This window comes from Daldinia childiae (genome assembly GCF_008694065.1).
Source record: "Daldinia childiae strain JS-1345 chromosome Unknown Scaffold1, whole genome shotgun sequence".
Taxonomy (NCBI): domain Eukaryota; kingdom Fungi; phylum Ascomycota; class Sordariomycetes; order Xylariales; family Hypoxylaceae; genus Daldinia; species Daldinia childiae.
The window spans coordinates 1,023,164-1,046,065 of NW_022984642.1; the positions used below are offsets into that span (position 1 = coordinate 1,023,164).

The window sequence follows — 22,902 nt, forward strand, 5'->3', positions numbered from 1 at the left end:
TACTGATCCTACGGGAAGACCCTTAATACTAACTGCCTTAATATTAGATAACTATACGTTAGGTAGTAAAAGTTACCTATCTTTTGATCACGTCAATTTATTCCATTTTTAGTAGCCACGAAAATGCACGTTGGAGGTACCCAAGCATACCCATGCTAGGATATATCCGAGTTGCTTTAAGACGCTTACTTACATGTATGTAGGTACGCACGTAATAGAAGCGATTTAATAGGAGGGTAAAATCGGTCATATCTAAACTGCTTAATAAATCTGCAAGATGATGCCAGCAAGTTTAGAAAAGCCTATCTGATATTAATGAATGTACACTACAGTTATCTAATAGGTAGTACGATACGCCAACGGCTATCCCGTCGTCTTAGTGCCTGATGGTTATCAGCCCACCCATAAAAAAACCTGTTGGACTTGGCCAAAACGACCGAGGTTCACTTACTCATCTTCTCATTTCCGTACAACTAGCCTTATGCCAACGGGATTGCCTCAGCTTGGCCACATAGATAGTAATGTTTCTTACACACTAATGCATTAGAATCGATATGGACCGCCTTTCTTAGCGCACAATACGGATCCCAGCTCCTTCAGTGGTCGGCACATGGCAGTTTTACTTATAAACACGACAGGGAATCCTGGCGTAACAGAAGCTAGTCATTGGTAGTAGAGTGGATAACCTATGAAGTCAAGACTTGAAGATGTGTATTGCGACCTTTCCGTTTCGTCACGGCCCAAGTGGATCGACAAAATAGGAAAACATGCCTCGGTTCATTCAGCATGTTCTTCAAAGAGAAAAAAAAATGAGAAAGAAAAATTAAAAACACTCATTACTAAGTAACTCGTGCATATCACAGTACATATCATAGCAACGCAATATATCGAATAAGCAAGGATATTTCTATTCACGTTAAACAGAGCGCTTAAGTTGTTTGTTAACCCGTTTGCTCATATTTCCTTCGCCCGCTTGTTTGCGTCACTCAATCGGCCTACCCAATTCGCAATCCTGACGACTGACTTACCTCCTACCCAGGTATTCAACCCAGGTAGCCACAAGTTACCGACGGCGATTCGGGGTTTACCAAAGCCTACCGGAGGCTGAGCTCTATAGTACCCGAATACATCTAACATTTCTATAACGTCCTTATACATATAAAGTCTCTAGGGTTCCTATCCTAGAGACGATTTCCTTTGGACAGTATGAACATCGAGTGGCCTTCAATCCTAACTCTTCGACAAAGCAACAGTGATCCTAGCAACAGTGAAAGTGATACAATGTCAGAAACAACACCTATCCCAGAGCCACCAAGTCTACCTTTCCTAGGTCATGTTACCGAGATCGATCGAGAACTCCCCTTACGCTCATTTATTTCCCTCGCCGACAAGTATGGTGAGTATCATCAGAACGAGTCCCTATTTTTCATCGAATTTTTAAACTAATATCTTCGTATAGGTGAGATATATCGACTTCGCCTTCCTGGAAGGTCGCTGGTGGTTTCTTCAAGCCATCGTATCATAGATGAGCTTTGCGATGAGAAGCGTTTTGTTAAAATTCCCAAATCTGCTCTTAATGAAATTCGAAATGGCGTTCATGATGGCTTATTCACAGTGAGTTAGTTTACAATAAACATTGGTGGCAGGAGATGTTAATCAAGACCATAGGCTCGACCAGAAGAACCTAACTGGGGTATCGCTCATCGAGGTTCGTCTACCAAAGCCCTAAGAAACTTGAGTTATGCTTACATTAGATAGTTTTGATGCCTGCATTTGGCCCCTTATCGATTCGGGGCATGTTTGACGAGATGCACGAGATTGCCACTCAGCTCTCTATGAAATGGGCTCGATATGGTCCTTCAAATCCGATCGACGTTACTGAAGACTTTACTCGTCTTGCGCTTGACACGCTCGCTCTTTGCTCGATGGGTTATCGTTTTAATAGCTACTATACCTCAGAGCTTCACCCGTTCGTTGCCGCTATGGGTGATTTCCTTGTCGAGTCCGGCAACAGGCCGAACAGAACGATGCCCACCTGGTTTTACCGAAATGAAGACGCCAAGTACTGGGAGGATATCGAAGTCTTACGAAAGACGTCCGACGAAGTTCTCCAAGAGCGTAAAACTAACCCTTCCAACCGGAAGGATCTTCTCAGTGCCATGCTTAACGGCGTGGACCCGAAAACTGGACAGCACATGACTGATACAAGTATCACCGACAACTTGATTACATTCCTCATCGCCGGTCACGAAACGACATCAGGATTGCTTTCATTTGTGTTCTTTGAACTTCTAAAAAACCCCGAGGCTTACCGAAAGGCCCAACAAGAGGTCGACACTGTTATCGGGAAAGGTCCCATCACAGTCGAACATATGTCTAAGCTTCCGTACATTGTAGCTGTAAGTCAAGAATCTAATACCCCTAAATCGCCTCACATGCGCACCAACTAGCATATAGAAGAGAGTATACTAACACACATTTAGGTGATGCGTGAAACCCTAAGATTATGTTCTCCCATCCCTCAGATCGGTGTCACACCCAGGGAGGATACTCTCCTCGCCGGAAAGTACCCCGTAAAGAAGGACGAAGTAACTGTTCTTATGGTGAAGAAGATGCACGTGGACCCGGCTGTGTACGGCGAGGATGCCGAGGAGTTTAAGCCGGAGCGCATGCTGGACGAGCCGTTCAACAAGCTTCCCAAAAACGCATGGAAGCCTTTTGGCAATGGCCTTCGAGCTGTGAGTGATAACGCCGTATGGATATTAGCACATTACTAACACCCTATTAGTGTATCGGTCGTCCGTTTGCCTGGCAGGAGGCCACTTTGGCCATAGCCATGCTTTTGCAAAACTTCAACTTCGTCCTTGACGATCCATCTTATACTCTAGCCATTAAGCAAACATTGACTATCAAGCCGAAGGGTTTCCGCATGAGGGCAACCCTCCGCGACGGCATGACTCCGGGCCAACTGGAGCATCGTCTAGCTGGAACACCCGATTCACCAGCGGACGCTCTGAGCGGACTCTCATTAAACAACTCCCTGACATCCGGTACTGATGGTAGCGGAAAGCCCATCACAATCCTTTACGGAAGTAACAGTGGCACTTGCGAGGCCCTCGCCCAGAGAGTAGCTAGCGACGCATCGCGCCAGGGCTACAAGGTTTCCAAGCTTGATATCTTGGATACCGCGAATGGAAACTTACCTAAAGGTCAACCAATCGTCATAGTCACCGCTTCATACGAGGGAGCACCGCCGGATAACGCTGCTCATTTCGTGTCTTGGCTAGAGAGTATCAAAGACAAGACTGAATTTGAAGGTGTTCAATACACCGTCTTCGGTGTCGGCCACCACGACTGGGCTCAGACCTTCCACAGGATACCGAAATTGATTGATAGCAAGCTTGAAGAAGGCGGCGCTACTCGCATCGCAAATTTGGGACTCACCGACGTTGGAAACGGTGACGCTTTCGCAGACTTTGAAGCGTGGGAGGATGAGGTGCTTTGGTCATCGCTTAACAAGCAATATGGTACATCTGAGGTTGAGACGGACCTATCACCGGCTTCTGGCCTGAAGGTATCAGTGACGAGCCCACGCACATCTACCCTCCGACAGGACGTTATGGAAGGCTTGGTCGTCGATACTCGTACGTTGACAGCTGAAGGAGAACCCGTTAAGAAGCACATCGAAATCGTACTTCCGAGCGACGAAACATACCGAGCTGGTGACTATCTGGCGGTCCTACCCATCAACCCCAAGCAGATCGTCGAGCGGGCCATGCGCAAGTTCCATCTTCCCTGGGATGCGCATATTACCATCGACAGCGACGGCATGACCTCCCTCCCAACCAATGCATCACTACCCGCCCACGACATTTTCGGCGCTTACGTGGAACTATCTCAACCGGCCACAAAGAGGGTAAGCTAAAAGACTACCTAATCTGCCCTAATATTGTATCATTAGGAGTCCAACTAACAATATCGTAGAATATAAGCACTCTAGCCGAAGCCGCAAAGGACGAAGCTGAAAAGGAAGCTCTGAAGAATCTTGCAAAGGACCCCGAAGAGACGTTCAACAAGCGCATCTCAGTACTAGACCTACTTGAGAAGTACACGTCTGTTGACTTGCCGCTGGGCGCTTTTCTCGCCATGCTCCCGCCTATGCGCGTGCGACAATAGTACGTGACTCTAATCCCTTCGCAACCTAACAGTTGAATGCAATGCTAACATCAATTAGCTCCATCTCCTCCTCCCCTCTATGGAACCCGTCCCACGTAACCCTGACCTTCTCGGTCCTCGAGGCCCCGTCCAAGTCCGGCCAGGGCACATATGTCGGCGTAGCATCCTCGTACCTAGCATCCCTCGCACCGGGCGACAAGCTACACATCGCCGTCCGCCCCTCTCACGCAGCATTCCATCTGCCGCAAGATGTCGAGAACACACCCGTCATCTGCGTGGGCGCAGGCACAGGCCTAGCTCCCTTCCGGGGCTTCGTCCAAGAGCGCGCATCCATGATCGCCGCCGGCCGCAAAGTCGCACCCGCTCTCTTATTCATCGGGTCCCGCGAGCCGGGCCGCGACGATCTCTACGCTGACGAGTTGGCGGAGTGGGAGAGTACGGGAGCCGTGACGGTACACCGAGCATTCAGCCGTAAGCCCGAGGCGGCGGGAGGAAACCGATACGTGCAAGATGCGCTGCGAGCATCTGAAGAAGATATCCTGAAGCTTTGGCGCGAAGGTGCTAAGCTGTATATCTGCGGATCCCGTGCCGTTGGCGACGGTGTTAAGGAAGCCATTGTCGAGCTAGTTAAGAAGGGCGCGCAGGAGACTCACGGCAAGGACGTGACAGATGAGCAAGCAGCTCGGTGGTGGGAAGGCATGCGGAATACCCGGTATGCTACGGACGTGTTCGACTAAGTATGCCTTGTATATTGTTGTTGCTGTTGCTGTTGTAGATATTGTTTGATACCTTGGCGGAGGAGGACTATTGTATTTTGACTTGATTCCATATATACCTCAGATAGACTGAGTATTTGCACATATGGTGGTTAGCTGAGGATTAGATAGGGGTTAATTATGGTGGTATTTTGTGCTCTCTTCAGTGGAGAGTTGGCTATAAATTGATATTGATATTATGTTTAAAATATCTGGTTATAATTGACGTCTCTGATTACCTATACTACCCAAACTAATTGTACATATGTAGCCGAGCCTCTCTGTGCTATACGGTGACCAATTGCAACCCATTCTATGATGATTCTAGAACACTTAATACTTTCGGCAGGATGGCTTGGCATCATATTTATCCACGGTCATGGTGTCGCATTTGGAGTGTAGATACCGATAAGTATCGGACGAGTACGCCTAATCGAGAAGTTGGCTCTAAGATGTGTTACGATGACGCAGTCTCTCCAAACATCGATGTTACTTATCGCATGTTAAATACCTAACAATCATCTTGTAATACAGCATGATAATTGTTGAACGTACAAGGCATGTAGCAATCATTGTTTGCCGTCATCTATAAAATAGTTGCTGTGGCCCGACCTTACCCATCTCCTGCATCTCCACTGCTAACGTTAGTTATTTATCCTCCCAGAAATAAAAGTTCGAGCGTTTTATCGTAGTGTCTATGGGTATTACACAATTAAATCAAAGTCGATTAATTATATCGCTGATTCTCTTCACTTTACTGATCCTCTTATTCCGGAACGCCGGTAAATTTAACGATTCCGATCCAGTCATCGTGAACATGTCAGACACGGGCGACGTCATCTCGAAACTGAAAGTGTCAGTCCGCCAAGTCAGCAGCGCATCATCCTCTCCGCCGAAGCTAGCGGTCGCTGTCACCAATACTCACTCTAGCGCCGTGACGATCCTGTCCTGGAACTCCCCTTTGGATCCGTTAGCGTTGCAGTTAGGCCTCGTGTCTTTTGTACACGCCGATAGTGACAGCCCCATTAAGATTCCGACAATCCAGATCAGGCGTAAAATGCCGCCGGGGCCGGACGCCCTAGTCGAGATCGGGGCGGGCCAGATTAGAGAGCAGGTCCTGGAGCTCAAGGATCCTATCGTGCCACTAGAGGAGCTACGTGGCAAGGTGAGGGTCGCTTGTGCAGGAGAGTGGATGGGTGTCTGGCTGTCAGAGGCCGACGCCGTTCCTAAGGCTTCCCTAGAGAAAGCTGGCGCCAGTGACGACACATTTCGGGGGGCTTTCCAAAGTGAGGCAGTCGATATGGAGATACAAATGATTCAAGGTTAGCTTAGTTGGGAAGTTATTTCTATAGGCGTCGACGCCTGATCGTATAAGAACATTGCTATCGTATAAAGTCTTCACGAATATGGTGGGGTAGGAGTTAAGTTATTTTAACTAATAAATAAATTGAAGCTATTCGTTATCGACCAGACGCTTTAAGCGTGAACATGTTCATTCCTCTAATCTCTGAAACATACTGGATGAAAGGAATATATCCGTGATGAACACTTGGATAGATAGATAGGTACCTAAAGAGATGGGCTGATGTGGGATTTATCTAAAGCTGCAAGGTGAGGTATCATCTCGAGAGTTTGTTGTAGTAAATAATAAATGTGCGCAAAGGTTGGGTATTAAATAGGTACATGTAGAGCCTGACGTAGCTACAATTTACAAGGTACCTAACCTAGCTCGTTATTTAGACAGTCACTAAGCAAGTATGAAGCTATACTAAATTAGGTCTAACTTGACAATTAAAGTACTGGGGTAAGACCGTGTCGTTACTTCTAAGGTCCCATATAAGCGGGGTTATTTTACAGATCTGGGCCCCACCATCCCACCATCTGGGCTGTCTAGCAGTCTGGTACCCCTCAACAGCGGGGTTCCCCTGAAAGTCCTCCAAATCGTTAAATCTAGCTGCAACTGCAAGTCTTCTTAAGGCATCCAGGTACCTAACCTAGATTTCAGCCTCATCTATTTTGGCCTGTATTAGCGACATAATACGTATAAACATGCAGATTAGATGCACATGACACAGCATTATACTTATGAATGCTTCTGCTGTTACGTCTAGTTACTTGTAACATCGAACTAAGGTAATACAACGCGCAACTAAGGTACGTAGGTACTTCACAAATTTAACTTCTTTTTTTCCTTAAGCTTTATTCCATCCAAGCTTATCAACTCTTTTCTACCTTTTTTTCTACCTTACCTTTTCCACATTTTCCACCTTTACTTCCAGCCTCCCGGATCATCTTTTGTTTGTCAACGCCGCTTCCCCCTCCTACCCACGCGTTTACAATCGTGATTCTACGGATTATCTTTTCGAGTACGACATGAGCCCTTGAGGTGTCTACCACCTCGTCATCTACCCCTCGTTCATTGGTTGGGATATGAACCATCTACATAATCTGGAATTTACCTTACCGACGTTGATTTCCTCTCCTGTAATACCCGAACTGGGTCCGTCAATTTAGAACGGCCTCGTTAAAATTAGGAGCGATATCATTTCGAGACGCCACCTTTAACTGTTGTCGCTCTACTCCTCTTAGCCGATAACTACCCACCCGACGCCAGTCTAAAATAATCAATTCCATCTTAATCACCCTCGTTGAACAATATGTCGTCCACATCATCCCCTGTCCGTCTGGCTATGCCGGTTGATCTGCAGCGTTTTACTTGTTTTGCCAGATTCCCGTTCGACATCCGCCATCAGATTTGGGAAGAAATTATCTATACTCCTGGTATCCATTTTCTAAAGTTCGAGGAGAATGACGATGCCCCGGATACGCCTAACGATTTTAACTCTCTGGGTCCCCAGTATGCACATAAGATGGGAGGGGATGTCAAGAAGTCAAAATTCACCAGCACTCTCAAACCCGTATTTCCCTTCCCAGCAGCCGACAAATCTTACTATCTTACCATGAACAAGACTTTCACTCAGCTGTCATTGGCTTGCAACGAGGCAAAGAGGCTGGTTGAAAACCTAATCGAACGTCAAGGCAACCTGACTCTCGATAACGGCCGTCTTGTCCACTTGGCGGGATCTTCAGATATTGTGTGCTTCGACTATCCTGGTGCCACATGGTCCCGCTCTTTAGGCCTCTGGGCTGAGCGTTTAGATCAAGATCAGCTAGCCAAAATTCGCCGTGTGGCTATCCGTTATAGTACGAAGTGGGATGACGAATGCCGTGTTTGTCGTACTTGTGGCATAATACACACTTATCACCGCGATCACGGCAATATGCGTCCGCGACATGCATACGAATTCGCTGCCATGTTCAAGAATCTCGAGTCTTTCTACTTCATGGACTGCTTGGCGGTTCGAAAGCAGCGCGACAAGTCTAAGCCGACTTCGTGCATCTTCGCAAAGCGAGGTACGTAAATCGCAAGTCACAATTATGCTCTACTCGCAACTGACAACAGAATAAGCGTATGGGGATAAGGGCGAGAGCTTTGCTAGCGGAGAGGGGGGACGCACATACTACGAAGTTGACCCTCAACTCTGCAAGGTCAACACTCACGTCTTCCGCACCCTCTCATGGGTTCGCGAGAACTACATCACCTATTGTCAGAAGTATTCTAAAGGTCCGGTGGACCCAGAGAAGGTCAAATTCAAGGTCTTGACTTGCGAATGGGACACTGACGAACTAGTCCCTGTGAAGCAGCAAGAGCCAATCTCGGGTCGAGTCACTTCGGCCTATAAACGTCAGAAGACGCGAAGTTTCAGCCTTACCGATAGCTTCAGGAAGATGAACATCGATGACACACCCGCCTCTAACACCAAGTTTTACAGCGACCTTCCTGTAGTCTTCGGCGATGGTGGCATGTCGAAGTTTGAGTTCACTATGAAGATACCCTTTCCGACGCTACACCCGTAGCACACTTGGTACTGCTTATATCATTATTTCTTCACAGACCGATCCTAGGTAATAAAACATACACAGCATGGCGTACCGGATCCTAAAGAATACTTTTCTTTTCCTTGTTTGTTCCTCTTCATTTCCAGGTGTTGATACCCAATCGTTGCAGGCGTTATCGGTTACAACCAGGGTCTCCGGAAGCGATGGTTCTTCTCACAAAATATCTTACGCATCATCGAAATGGCACGGATCATTAGTCTACAGATTTCGGTAGCATCGCTCCCCTGAGATCTTACATCGCAAAGAGTGGCCAAGTCTTTAATGCTTGCTTCTTTTTTGTGCTAGGTAGACAGATATCCTATAATACAAACTTTCGGGTCATAATAGGATTTGTGATATGCTCTTGCAAGGACCAAGTGCACGTTGCTAATAGTTAATTAATAATACTCCTGTATTGTTATGCTTAGCACTTAAACACGACTGTCCTATTTTATACACATGCGTATGTGTCGTTAGAATCCAAGTATGCTAGAGAATACATAGTGAGAGTAAGACGTCGCGCATATTACTAGCTTATATCTAAGATAATAATGATAAGGGGGTAGTTATGTCTCTTATATGTAATTCTTATATGATATATGCCGTATGCGACTTTGTTTATATATGGGAACTGGTGAGGGAATAGAAATTTGGAGAATCCGAAAGTCGTGTATCGACTGTTTTTTGCTAATAATCATGATAAGTATCATTTTGTCCTTCTATAGGGTAGTGAATACGCCTTAAGCGTATACCGCATATCAAGATATTCGAATATCATTTCCTACGAAAGATAGTCGCCGAGTTTAAACCTCCGGGGCGATAGTAGCTCTCGCTAGCACGTGCTAATGGATTGAATTTCTTGGGAAAGAGTTTGAGTTCATACGCATTGGTCTTCGTAAGCTCCCTTTTTAATATTTTACAACACGTAAGAGCCTAAATTCCCGACTCTTGTACCGAATGCAGCCTGGCTTTCTCAACCATATCCTTCAACCCCCGGACCCGTTCGTTTCCCCCCTCGCTAAACTGACCACCAAGCTCTTTCTGGAGCATATCGAAATGGCGGGCATGTGATATCAAACCCGAAACGCCCTGTTGCCTCTGCTCTGGCAATATACCTAGTCCCCGGTCGATGTTGTCGAGAAAATACAGCACCGCTTGGCAATAGAACATGCTCGTCAGTCTTCCGCTGAACATGTAGAAGGCGCCTAGCTGAACGCCCTTGCTGGGATCGGAGAGCGTAAGGGGGTATCGGTCGATGCCGATGGCCCGCCGGTGTGCGTGGAAGAACATGATTTCCCAGAGGTTGATCATTTGCACGTAGCAACTGACGAGTACGCAGACGAACGGGGACGATAATAACACATCTGGCTCAGCCAATGTATCTCCAAAAGTGGGTTGGAAACTATCCTCCTCCCGACCTAGAGGCCCTAATAACGGCTCCCCAACGTAAGACGAAGAAGAATCGGTTGTGATTCCATCGTCAGCGACGACATGTCCAGGTTGGTGTAGCGGCTTGGGCTCATGCTTTACAACCCAAATGAGATTCGTAATAGCCTGTTGGAATCTTTGCGCCATGATAAGCAGCTTCTCGGCAAGCGACACCCCATCGCCGACCGGGGGAGGCGGATGGTCGCAGAACGTGACGAAGTTTACTCCCCCGCTTTCGTCTAATTCCTGGAGGGCTCGCCAATGAGCATGCAGGTCGACGTTAAGCTGGGAGAGCTCTTTGAGGCATTCGTGCCGATCTAGCTTCGCCGTAAAGAGGCTGTGTACCTCTAGGGGGTCCCTGCTCGCGGAACATCCGGAGTTAAAGCCGATCGCTTCATCCCACTCAGAGGTTCTATGCTCGGAAAGCGGGAGCATTGGATTTAAGTCGAAGTCGTTTACATCGCTATGCGGCAGCGATGACGTCTCGTTGAATAAACTGTTGACTTGTGGGATGTCGTCAAGTCTTGTTAGTAGTGGATTATCCGAACTCTGACTTGGCGGTATGCTACTCCGGACTCCTGGGGTATTATGGCTTTCGCATCCTAATAGTTGAACTGGAGATATATTTGCTTCAGCCGCTGAGTCGCTTATTGTGGTCTGTGATGAGACCACTTTTCGCGGGCGTCCTGGTGGTTTGGCCGGGGCGACTGAACAGCATAAATCAAGCCGTAAGCAACGTGTGCATTTCTCCTGATTCTCATCGCGCAAACACCTCAACTTCGAATGCCGGCACCTATTAGATTAAAATCAGATTGAATAAATATGAGTTTATATGAGACATAGTTGTATTTCAGAAATCATAGGGATATACCGGTCACAAGCAGTACGCCGTAGACTTGATCTAGGATGAGGAGTTGTTGCCATCTCATGATATCTACAGGGTCTTGTAAATTGAGGATAGATTCGATCGAATGCTTAATGATGGAGTTACAATCACGGCTTGGCTATAATTCAATCGGAAATCAAATCAAATGAGAATGTTATTTATTACATAATCTAATCCCATCACCGCGGACTGTACAATTCGAATCCCATTCCTGTTAAAAGACCGCCGAGCTATCACCTCGCACGGACATCTCCTTTCTATTCTAATAGGTAGCCGGTACGAATAGCATCACGGAGATATACAGAACCCTTATTAGCCCTAAGATTTAGGTATGATTATGTACCTGAGGTAGTATTAGCTGCGACGTTAGGTGCACCTGGATATCTAAAAACGAGGGATATCGAAAATTATCAAATCATAAAATCAACTATCTCAGTATTCTACTCAAGTTGACTATTATTCAGTGGTATCTCGTCCTTCGAGACCAAATTCAGTCTTTAACTCTGTTCTCAACTTGATTTCTTTTTCAAAGAGAACTGAGAGAAAGACAAACCCGGAGAGTGGTACTCCAATCAGGAACACCCTCTGAAGGGACAGCGTGAATACGGTCCTGATTTGTTGCCTTACAGGTTCCTCGAACGATTCCACGAATGCCTTTGTCGCGCTTGCATACGAATTCCCCGACATCAACAACGCCCTGGCTCTGGGGTCCTCGACCATTGGCGCGTACGATGCGGTAAAGCTGTTGAAGATAGCCGCCGCGATTGCCACGCCCCATACATTGCCGAAACTTCGGATAAAATTCCAGCTTGCCGTAGCAGCCGCCTGGTCTGTTTCTCTGAGCGAGGCTTGAAAAGCAGGGAGTAATGTATTCGTGAGCATGCTAGTGCCCAGTGCTGTTACTATGTTGATCCAGATCCAAGCCGCCGTGCTGGTGTTTTGGTCCATGATACTAAGGAGGCCTACCCCAAGGGTGAACATGGCAGAGCCGATAATGTGAATGATCTTGTATCTACCCCATCTAGACAGCATCAATAGTGCGACAGCTGCCCCCGGTATCCCCACGAGACTATATACTAGCAATTCCACGCCGGACTGCGAGGGCGAGGATAACCGAACGCCTTGAAAGTAGAGCGGAATGAAAAAGAACTGCCAGTAATTCTCAGCCGAGTTCAAAAAGGAGATAACATATACGATGACAGCAGTACGATTGCTAAATAAACGAAGGGGCATGACTGGCTCTGCTACAAAGGGCAAGGCTTCAAAGACGACGAATAACACAAGGCCGCCAACCCCAATCATCAGGGGTACCAGGATATGCCATGACTTCCAAGGATATAACACATCCGCCCAGGTCAGAGCGATTAGAATAGACACTGTGGATGAAATTAAAATGCCATTGCCGATATAGTCAATTTGCCGAATTTTCTCGTAAGCTGTGGTAGATCTATCCCATTTAACGCGGAGAAATAAAAATAAGAGTATGAATGCTAAACCGCCAATAGGCAAGTTTATATAAAACACCCATCTCCACGATGTGTTTTCGACGATAACACCACCCAGGAATGGACCTAGAGTCGTCCCAATGCCGTATATGGCTATGATTATTGCGATGAAATTGCCGCGCTGCCTTAATGGGACGAGATCCGATACAATGACATCGATGATCATGTTAATACCTAATTGGTACCAGTTAGATTCACACGTATAGTTAAAAGAATCAGTTCAAACGTACCGCCTGAGCCCATGCCCTGGATCGCTCTTCCGGCGATTAACATAGCCGAGTTTTTTGCTCCACCGCATATCCCGCTGCCTATGATATAGATGGCGACAATAGACAGAGCTAAGTGACGTCGCCCAAAGAGGTTGGATAATTGCCCGCATAAAGGCTGGATAGCCGCGCTTGTCCCGTTACTCCGATTAGCTACTTAACGTCAAATTCATTCATTCTGAGATCTTCTTACCTAGTTAGGAAGAAGACATTGCTAATCCACACGTAGTCCTGGCCGACATTAAGCTTCTCGACAATCGTAGGTAGGGCGGTGACGACAACAGTATTCTCGGCGGCAGAGAGCAAAGAGACCGTACAGAGCGCGATAATAATGGCCCAAAACCGAAAGCCTCTTTTAGGCTTCTCGTCAAGGGCGTCAGAGCTGTCAAGATGCCGCATACCAGCGTCGTTATTTAAGATATTTGGAGAAGATGTTTCGCGATTTGAGTCGACTGATCTGGCCGGGTTGGTTTGCATTCTGATTTAGGGGACTTCCAATCGTCCCGCTGTCGGTAGTATCCATCTCTGCGACTATAGTTGATAGATGCCATGATTTCTTTTAAAGGAAGGGATACGGAAGTTTATTCAGTGAATGAAAATGTTCAGCGCTTCTGAATCGGAAGTTTTCGATACTCATCGGAGCGGATGAGGCTATTAAGGGGCCAAATCGCTTCCGTTCGGAAGGTTTTGTAAATGATGGCCGGCCGTATCGGAAGGTTTTAAGTCGGATCACCGCACCCCGGACAGGCTGGTCAGTCGTATTAAGGTAGTCAGCCAGTAACTATTATCTCGATAATCTTCGAAGTCGGAAGGTTTCTATCAGTTAGGGGTTGGTAATATCGAATTCATACCGGGAAACGCGACAATCCTCCCGCTCGTAAATTTAAAGATTACCTAGGTATGTATATCTTACCTTCGGAGCATACTTATTATCTTGAATATACCCAATCCCTCTCATATGACCCCCGTCTTTGCTATAGAGAACTGTTTTTTTTTCTATAGAGTTATGTGCACTTAAGACTTTACCGCATCACGATATGTCATTTGGATATTACATAAGAGGTAAACGAATTAGACAAGTAGTTTATGCGCAGGCATAGGATGATACTCGCTCTACACGTTTGCCACATCCGTTACTCTGTATGAATAAACGGCACTCGACAAGAATAACTCGAACTATGCTCATGGCAGCCAAAACGAACTACCGATGAGAGACTTTGTTCTCAGGATTTATAAAAGCTTACCGTTCTGTGACAACCTTAGAATTATATTCGAAGCTTCAAGTCATTTCGTGGAGATGCCAAGTAAAAATTTGCATGTTTCGAATGCTCGAATATATGTTTGAATATAGGTGTATACGCTAGATTCGGGGTCACGATGTTCCATACAGATGATCTCCTCTCCATTTAGCCGGCGATATTTGCCGACGGCATTGCCGTATATTTTAGGTTCGCCTTCTGAGGCTCTGCCGATGTGGTGTCCTGTCGCTATGTATGCATGAATACTTGGCACACTTCGAGAATGTTTCGTCGCTTGTCTTAACGACCGGTTATTCCTAATTCATTAATTGTAGTCATGAACTGAGATTGTGATTGAAGAAAAGTTGAAGAATTTAGACTCGGGATTTAAATTCAGGTAGACCATAAGTGCGAAAGGTACCGAAATACATAAGTCTCTGATTACCGCATAAGCTACGTTGTAAGTATGAATAATTCCATTATGGGGGTCTTAAGGTGATATTGTTTCTATTATTGCATACGCGAACTAACAAACAACATCCCCTATTAGACGCCATGGCCAATCCTGGAATGCTCTACGTTACCATGCAGCCCAAGCCAGGGCTGCCGATACACCAGTTTCATGAATGGTACAACAATGAACATGGCCCGACGAGGCTCAGACTACCCCAGATCTTCTCGAACGGCCTCCGTTATCGGGCGGTAGACGGAAAGGAGCCTGAGTTTCTAGCTGTCTACGACGTCGTGTCTATGCCGCTCTTGGAGACGGATACTTACACTTCTTTACGCGCAAACAGATCGCCTAGAGAAGCTGAAACTATTGGCCAGGTAGATGTGAAGAGGTACTTCTGGGATCTCATCTCTGCAACGCAGTCTCCGCTCTTCATCCCAATCGAGCAGTTAACAGATGACGAGGCCGAGGGCATACTACTGCTCTCATTGGAGTTCAAGCTTAGCGACACGGCAGATGCTGAGAGAGAAACCAGCATGTGGCTCAAGGAGCACGTATCTTCGATATCAAAGTTAGCTGGCTGGCTACGATCGCGGGTCCTTAGAACATCCAGCTTGGAGTCTGGCTCGCCAATCTCCTTCATTGCGCTACATGAGTTTTCCAAAGTGGAGCTCGCAACAGCAACTCATCTGCTTACATCATCCCCTCTTGGGTGGAATGATATTCAAGAAAAGTATGCAACAGTTAACTCGCAACGGCTGTATGAGCTCTTCTACGTCTTCGGGCCGGCATCGCGCGATTTATACAATTTGTCGCGTCTCGACCCCTCGACACCCAACTTCACATCCCCAGACCGTAAGACTATCACTTCGGCTGCCACTTCAACAATATTCTCGTACGTGACGACTCCCGATGGGCTCAAGATCCCTTACAAGCTCGAAGGCAACCCGGACCCCAAGGCGCCAGTTATCGCTTTCTGCAACTCGCTACTTACCTCACTTGGCATGTGGAGCCCCTTCGTTAAGATCCTGAAAGCGCAGAGGCCACAGTACCGCATTCTGCGCTATGACTTCCGCGGCCGGCATGACATACCTTCTCCCCCTGTTCCTGCAACCTTAGACACGCTAGCAGATGATCTAAGCAGTGTCCTAACTGCGCTGCGTATCCCCAAGCTGGACACGTTGATCGGGGTGTCTATGGGTGGAGCTACGACTTTGCGGTTCGCGCTCAAGTATCCCGATAAGTTAGGGCGGTTCATTGCGTGTGATTTCAACGTAGCGTCCAGCCCTGCAAACACGGAAGCGTGGAAGCAGCGTACCGCTATCGCTGAGACGCCTCTCGAGGACGGCGCTCCTGGTATCCAAAAGCTAGCTAAGCAGACCGTTGAGCGCTGGTTCCACCCCGCTACGATGGAGAAGCAAGAAATCGTGCGTTGGGTAGAGGATATGGTTGCTGAGAACAATCTCGAGGGCTTCAGGTACGGGTGTCAGGCGCTCTGGGACTATGATATGAAAGCCCAGATGAAAGAGTGCCAGGTCCCGGCACTGCTGGTCGTTGGCGAGGGCGACGGAAAGGGGGCACTAGTCAAAGCCATGGACGGCTTCAAAGGCCTTCTCGGAAATAATGGCGCTGAGCTAGCCGTCGTACCAGGGGCGGGCCATCTTCCCATGTGCGAGAATCCAGAAGCTTTTTGGACAGCCGTGGAGGGGTTCTTGTGAAGATCTAGACTACTCTATAGGTCTTTTGGTAATTGGTTTGTAACACAACGCCAAGCTAGATTTCTGACTTGAGAGTATAGCTCCAGGTCTTTCCAGTGGGCTGTCAGCTGTTGCAGCAGCTATGAATAGCTCTTAATCTAAATAGATTCAATGGACCTATGATATCGAAAGATATACCTTATCATGGGATGAGCTGACCGTAGGTACCTACAAAAAAGAGACGTCAGTATCTAAGTGACTAATTGGTGCCACGAAAGATGGTGTAAAAATAGTAGCTCCTAAGAGCTATCTTGGAATAGAATACGTCTTTTTCTGTAGTAGGTTCTCTTGCTTGTACCTCTAGACCAGTGCTGGCTTCTAGATATCTGTACAACATTCTACTGGCTGATATTTGACGCATCCTTGAGATAATGTCATAATACCAAAGTTTATATCTTCTAATTGTAAATGTGTGAAAATAGAATATTTAATAGGGTAGATAACCGAGAACGATAGAAATATCACGTATAAGATGTAGAGGAAGCTACTTGAAAAAATTGTTCACGTAATTCCACGAATAGAATATTCTACAGTATTCGCTTAGTTAGTAGTTATAGCTATGAAACCGGGCGCGTATATCTTGCAGGATATAGAATATTATAGCTCAAGACTATAGCAAGGTTTAATATCTGCATATCATCCCATTTTCTTACAGTATCCATTACTCTCTTCTGCAGCTATGCTATGGTAATATGGGCCGAGTATTGTAGGACACTACTTAGATGTCACTTGGTATGCCTTATCACAGAACGATCTCGACCATCTACCCTGAAGTGTAATGTGACGTCGTTTGAATTGTTACAGCTTGAGACTCTGTAGACGAGTCTAGTAGGATTACCATCCAGGATTTTGTTAGAAGTAGGCAACATGTGGATATCTGTAGAGCTATATTCCTCATTAGCCTACCGATGCTTAGGATAGCAAGGTAGTATAGGCTCAGCTGGAAATTATAAGCGACAGGTTTGATGCCTGGCCGCTTTTATGTGGATATCCCGTTAAGAACTTACATTGGTGGAATTATTCTTAGGTATACAGATCCACGATAGCTTCACGAAGAGCATTATTCAGCCGTGAATCATCAACAATTTCGACTAGCTTCTTGCGAGTAGAAATGGGCAGATTGAAGAGAGATGATGGCGAGCACGTGAAAGAGGTAGGAAAGGTGTTCCGAAAATATATCAAGATCCCCGGGGACCTGACCCCCACTTTGGCGAGGATTGCTCACTGCCGCCGGCACGACGGAAGGAGGTCAGTTGGGGGCGTTGCCGCATGCGGATAGCTTCGCGATGACGCAAGCAAGGCGGAGTCTCCAGTCGGAAAAGCGATTGAATATTAAAGGATCTATGCAACTCGTCCCGGCAGCCGTTAGGGTTGCGTTCTATATGAACGAGCCCGTGTCGAAATTGATGCCTGGTGAGCTGATCGAAACCCCCACGCCATTCATCCCGAATAACGCCATCTCAAGTCTCCTCTCACCTTCTCTTCTTATCCATACTACACTTGCGGCTTCTTGTGGGATATCCAGGCTCCCGGTCTGGTACTATAGACTGCAGATTTGCAGCCGCTTGGGAGTGGCACACACCCTGTCATTGATACACATGCAGCATCTGGAAGTAGTTCGCTCGGGCTGCAGTGCGTCAGACTTCCCGTGGGATGGGTGAAACTAATTACGATCATGCGGAGTTGATAGTAGTGTTGCTTTGAGTTTAAATGGATATATTACAAGTTGGACTGGTGGATTTAAGTATAGGTTATCTCCTTGTAAGTCATACGGTTCGCGTCTTAGATCGGCATAACCGCGTGCTTGACATGATTCTGCTGGAAATGTATATACGTTTAGATACGCAATGCTCATGATAGCATTACAAATACGTAAATCAATAGACATGGTGTCGGCTTTTCGTTGTCTCATGGTTAAACATCCGTGCCGTTTGGCGAGAGGGATTAGGGGTACATGTGTACTACAATCAACCCTCAACAGAGTGTTTGTAAGCCAGCGATATTCTTACCAAGCCGCCGTGATCGAATGACTTGGAGATTTTAAGGGGAGCTAGAAGTGACGACTGCATGAACCTTTTTTTTACCAATTCCATGTTCTATGAGAACTTCTAGAATGTTGCCTCACCTCGTGCTTAGCTGTATACTACTACGGACAAGATCTCTCGGCGTTACTATAACTGCAGGTAACTCTGCGTATTCGGGCTATAACACTAAAAAAGATCTCTATACGGAGAGGTGCGAACTTCGTAACGTTACCCACGACCCAACAGGTCGGAAGCCCTGGCAGAGTTGCCCTGCTTTCCGCCGCTTAGCCTACCCGTAGCGTTTCCTACGATATAATTACCGGATTTGGTCACTTACAAAAAACCGGGATCCAAAGCTGCTTTAGCGTTGGGCTACGCGGCTGGACCGAAAATTCAAAAAATCCCATGTCGAGCCTCCCGCCCGGGGAAATAATGGTCTCTTTTTATTTATGTGTGATCTCTTACAAGGACTTACAAGGACCACGTATAAACACGTCCCGTCTTTTACAGGGGATGTTTCGGGGTAAGATATTTCTTGCGCAGAGTGGCGAACGGCACGTGGCCCGCGTCCCGGTAGAGCTCTCTTGCGAGTTCGCGGTAAACATTTCTCGGGGATGAATTAAAGGTATGTACCTAGGGGTAGGGTAGGTAAAGTAGGGAGAGAGGCAAATACTATGTAGAAGAGGAGGAGGAAGAATTCTATCCCGTCTTGGTAAGTCGCGATTCTCTTTCCTTAATGGATCGCTTCGGGACATAGCTCAGTATGTAAAAGCTCATCTTGGATGGACTGGATGGGATCATGCAAAGTAGATGAACCGGATGAGATTCGACGGGAAATTTCCTTGTTTTGATATTCCCGACCAATAACAAGCTGACGATAGGGATGAGACGGCTGTCGTGGACGGAATAGACTTAACAAGTTATAGTAGTGACTTCGGAGACTCGGAGTGGTCTGGAAGAAAAGAGACAAAAAAAATGTGGCCCCAGGTTTTATTTCTCTGTTTCTTTTTTGTCCCGGTTTGATGTTAGCCACAGGTTTGTTTCTAAGACCCTATGGCCTATTGTAGCTATTGTAGCTATTGTAGGGGGGACCCTAGGGATAATCAATCTGGGCATTGTCGGTCGTGATTCGATTCATCCAAGTGTCAGCTCTGATCGACTAAGCATTAGCTTCAAGTGAGGCGGACCGTCAAAGAATAAAGTCCCTCTAATGGTCCAATAATCTAGTCTGGGGGCCTGGGGAGACCTGGGGGGCTAGGCCTATGTTGGAACCATATTGGCTGGCCTAAGCTGGACCGCGGAGCTGCGTGCCGGCTCGTCAATCTAAAAGAGTGCGCCGTATCCATGTCTGTTCGGGCCGGGCTGCCGCATGGGAAAAGACCCCTGAAGATGGAGGGGAGCGAGGGGCAGCCAAGTCCGATATGGACATGGGGGTAGGCAGAAAGGGTTTCTTCAACCTGGTTAATAAAGCCCTTTACCATTCACATACCTATTTAGTCCTTGCTCGACCCCGCGGTACCCAGCAGTCCCAGGTAGGCAAAAGAAGAGAAAACGGAATCTGAATGGCCGAGTCACAGCGTATTGAAGGGACAGAGGGATCACAAGACACGGGGGCACGCACCAGGTAAAAGAGAAAAAAGAGGGAAAAGGCTGAGCATGTCCAACGTAGATGTGGTACAGCGCACAGCCGCTGCACTCCCCTCGAAATTCGAGACCGCAATGGCTGCCGCTACCACTACCGCTACCGCTACCGCCACGGGTGCTGGAGTTGGAGTTGGAGTTGGAGTTGGAACTGGAACAGCCACCACAACTCCAAGTAGCCCTGCTGTCACAATGGCGTCGACTAAACCTAACCCAACATCTTCTTCTACGTCGATAGCGACAGCGATCTCGACGACAACTTCAACAATACCACCAAAAACTCTAGGAATAAATACAATATCATTTCCACCACAAATAGGGGTAATTGGCATCAAAAGGACAAGAAACGGAGATCATAAAGAAGGCAGGAATTCAAAAAGTAGGCAGAGGCCTTTTACAAAGAGCATGGAGCCTCCAGTATTATCATTTTATGGCACGCAGCCAGTACCTCTACCCTCACGATTTGGCAGTCTTAAAAAGCGTCTCGTCGCAGGCCACGAGTCTGCACTAGAAGCATCATGGGGACGACTTCTAACCGCTCTGCGCGAAGAGATTAAGTATATCGAAGAGCACGGCTCTGGTTTAATCCCATCAATTGACTTTACCGATATGGATGATACCAGCAAAGTTGCGCCATTCGGAGAGCAGCTGAAGCGACACGGTATCGGCGTCATAAAAGGCGTCGTTCCCTCTGCAGATGCGAGCTCTTGGGTCGAGGAGACTAAAAAGTATCTCGAGACGAAGCACGAGTATAAACCTCCGCCAGCACAGGATCCTACTTGTTTCGACTTCTTCTGGACTCCTGCGCAGGTACGCTCGCGCGCGCATCCTAATGTTTTGCAGGCACAGCGGTTCGCCATGTCGTTATGGAACGCGAATAACGACGACCGGGTCGCGACGAGGTTCCCCATCACGTATGCGGACCGAATCCGAATAGAGTCGGTCTCAAACGGCCACCTTACTGTAAACGGTGCTCTCGCTGCGACGCATGAGGATACCTTGATCGCCGCTGCGGCTGCGACATCGTCTGCACAGATCGCGCAGATCGACAACGGTAGTCTGGAGCGTTGGGAGCAGGACGGCTACGGACGTGGCGGTCTTTATGATGCAGTCTTCAAAGGCGACTGGGAATCCTACGATGCGTGGGACCCGGCGGGACGTATCAACGCGACGTCTGATTTATACAACGGTGCAGGCGCGTGTTCTATGCTGCGTCTATTCCAAGGCATTCTCGCATTGACAGTAGTCGAGCCAGGAATGATTCGATTGCTGCCTTCGCCAAAGCTATCAACAGCCTATTTTCTTCTCCGACCCTTCTTTTCACCAAAGAAGGGACCGCCTCAACAAGGCGCCAGCGAAGAAGAATGGAATGCGTACCTGGATGCATCGAACTGGGTCCTCGACAAGGACCAGTCGACAATAATACACGGTGCAGTCCCGGGTCATGCGCAGCGTGTGACAGCACCGTGGCACCCGCATTTGCAACTAGACAAGAGTCTCGTAACGCCGCCTACACTACAGGCTGGCGACTACATAATTTGGCATCCGGACCAGGCATACCAATTCTCTAACACCAACTACCGTACCAGCAGCCGGCCGCAGACCTCCTCCAGCGAGCCTGGAGCTAACGATACAACAACCTCTATGCTAGTCTACACGCCCGCAGCACCCCTAACTCAAACCAACGCCCTATTCCTCGCGCGCCAGCGTAAGGCTTTCCTGCGCGGTCACCCAGGTCCAGACTTCGACTCTACCGGCACGGGTCTCGGCAGCGAGGCGCCGCACACGGGCCGTCTCAGCGAGAAAGACATCCGGGAAGTAGGCGGCGAGGAGGGATTGCAAGCCATGGGCCTCGCGCCGTGGAACCTAGCCAGCAGCAGTAGCAACAACAGCACCAAAGGCAGTGGTGGTGGTAGTAGTAGTAATAATAACAGCAACCACAAGCATGCAGCGCCGAAGGAGAAGAGAAATGTAGACGTAGAAATGGACGTCGACGGGCCGAGCAGGAGCAGCAGCCGCGACAGCAGAAGCAGCAGCACAAGCAGCAGCACGCACGCCGAAGCCGAAGTCGTGCGTCTGGCCAACATCATCCTGTTCCCCGACCGCTACGACTTCTACATGCCGACGCGGGCCAGCAGTCCCTCGCCAGCAGGCCGGGACCGAGACCGGGACCGGGGCGAGAAGGAGAGAGAGCGCGAGCGCGAGCGAGATAGGGGTAATAGGGAGCGGGAAAACTCTGACCGGGATAAAGATAGAGACAAGGGGAAAGATAAAGAGAAGTAAATAAATAAACAAGTAAATAAGAGCGGATGAACGAAGAAGAAAAATACCTACACTAAACAAGGAACGGGGGCGGCAAGGCATGACTTGATAAATGGGAAATGGGTGGGAAGGAGGTTGGGGGGGGGGTTGCATAGGCCTGGATGGATGGCTTGCTAGCCACGCATACGAGTTGCTGCTTATTACTACCATATTTAAAGCTGTATATACGTTACTTCTCACTCTTCCTCCCTCTCTCTTCCACAGAGACGCGCATCATGAGGTAGCTGAGATAGATAGGATAGGACAGAGAGACTGATGAGCCATTCGAGTCGGTTCAAGTCGGATCAGGCTTAATTAAGCTGGGACACGTTGGGTCCCTTGATTCTATAATGAACATCCCGTTACCCCTTTTCGCTGTTGTGATACTATCTGTTATTAAAATAAAGATGGTAGAAGCTAAAATATTTCTAACTATATTTTCATTTATACTTCAGGTTAGGTACTTGAACACATACAACATCTTATGCTTGAACTATATCTATCAAGTAGATTAAATAAAGCGAATAATCATTTA

The 22,902-nt window shown here is 47.5% G+C and overlaps 7 protein-coding genes across 7 annotated transcripts; 5 read left to right on the top strand and 2 right to left on the bottom strand.

Annotated features, from left to right (window-relative positions):
* Positions 1-1,206: 1,206 nt before the first annotated feature.
* On the top strand, positions 1,207-4,913 carry GL218_00250 (uncharacterized protein; the record flags this gene model as incomplete). Its single annotated transcript, XM_033576662.1, has 8 exons — positions 1,207-1,396; positions 1,460-1,614; positions 1,669-1,708; positions 1,759-2,399; positions 2,484-2,738; positions 2,789-3,916; positions 3,985-4,175; positions 4,235-4,913. The coding sequence occupies 8 exons, from the start codon at positions 1,207-1,209 to the stop codon at positions 4,911-4,913; spliced, it is 3,279 nt and encodes a 1,092-aa protein (XP_033441593.1).
* An 835-nt stretch (positions 4,914-5,748) lies between these two features.
* On the top strand, positions 5,749-6,258 carry GL218_00251 (uncharacterized protein; the record flags this gene model as incomplete). Its single annotated transcript, XM_033576663.1, has 1 exon — positions 5,749-6,258. The coding sequence occupies one exon, from the start codon at positions 5,749-5,751 to the stop codon at positions 6,256-6,258; it is 510 nt and encodes a 169-aa protein (XP_033441616.1).
* A 1,330-nt stretch (positions 6,259-7,588) lies between these two features.
* Positions 7,589-8,849, top strand: GL218_00252 (uncharacterized protein; the record flags this gene model as incomplete). Its single annotated transcript, XM_033576664.1, has 2 exons — positions 7,589-8,345; positions 8,401-8,849. The coding sequence occupies 2 exons, from the start codon at positions 7,589-7,591 to the stop codon at positions 8,847-8,849; spliced, it is 1,206 nt and encodes a 401-aa protein (XP_033441595.1).
* Positions 8,850-9,803: 954 nt separating this feature from the next.
* GL218_00253 (putative c6 zinc finger domain-containing protein) lies at positions 9,804-10,733 on the bottom strand (the record flags this gene model as incomplete). The annotated part of the gene is made up of 1 exon (XM_033576665.1): positions 9,804-10,733. One exon carries the CDS (start codon positions 10,731-10,733, stop codon positions 9,804-9,806), a length of 930 nt encoding a protein of 309 aa, XP_033441594.1.
* Positions 10,734-11,640: 907 nt separating this feature from the next.
* Positions 11,641-13,432, bottom strand: GL218_00254 (putative transporter C3H1.06c; the record flags this gene model as incomplete). The annotated part of the gene is made up of 3 exons (XM_033576666.1): positions 11,641-12,863; positions 12,920-13,086; positions 13,149-13,432. The coding sequence occupies 3 exons, from the start codon at positions 13,430-13,432 to the stop codon at positions 11,641-11,643; spliced, it is 1,674 nt and encodes a 557-aa protein (XP_033441424.1).
* A 1,316-nt stretch (positions 13,433-14,748) lies between these two features.
* On the top strand, positions 14,749-16,362 carry GL218_00255 (3-oxoadipate enol-lactonase 2; the record flags this gene model as incomplete). Its single annotated transcript, XM_033576667.1, has 1 exon — positions 14,749-16,362. The coding sequence occupies one exon, from the start codon at positions 14,749-14,751 to the stop codon at positions 16,360-16,362; it is 1,614 nt and encodes a 537-aa protein (XP_033441596.1).
* A 4,109-nt stretch (positions 16,363-20,471) lies between these two features.
* Positions 20,472-22,349, top strand: GL218_00256 (uncharacterized protein; the record flags this gene model as incomplete). Its single annotated transcript, XM_033576668.1, has 1 exon — positions 20,472-22,349. One exon carries the CDS (start codon positions 20,472-20,474, stop codon positions 22,347-22,349), a length of 1,878 nt encoding a protein of 625 aa, XP_033441987.1.
* Positions 22,350-22,902: the final 553 nt, after the last annotated feature.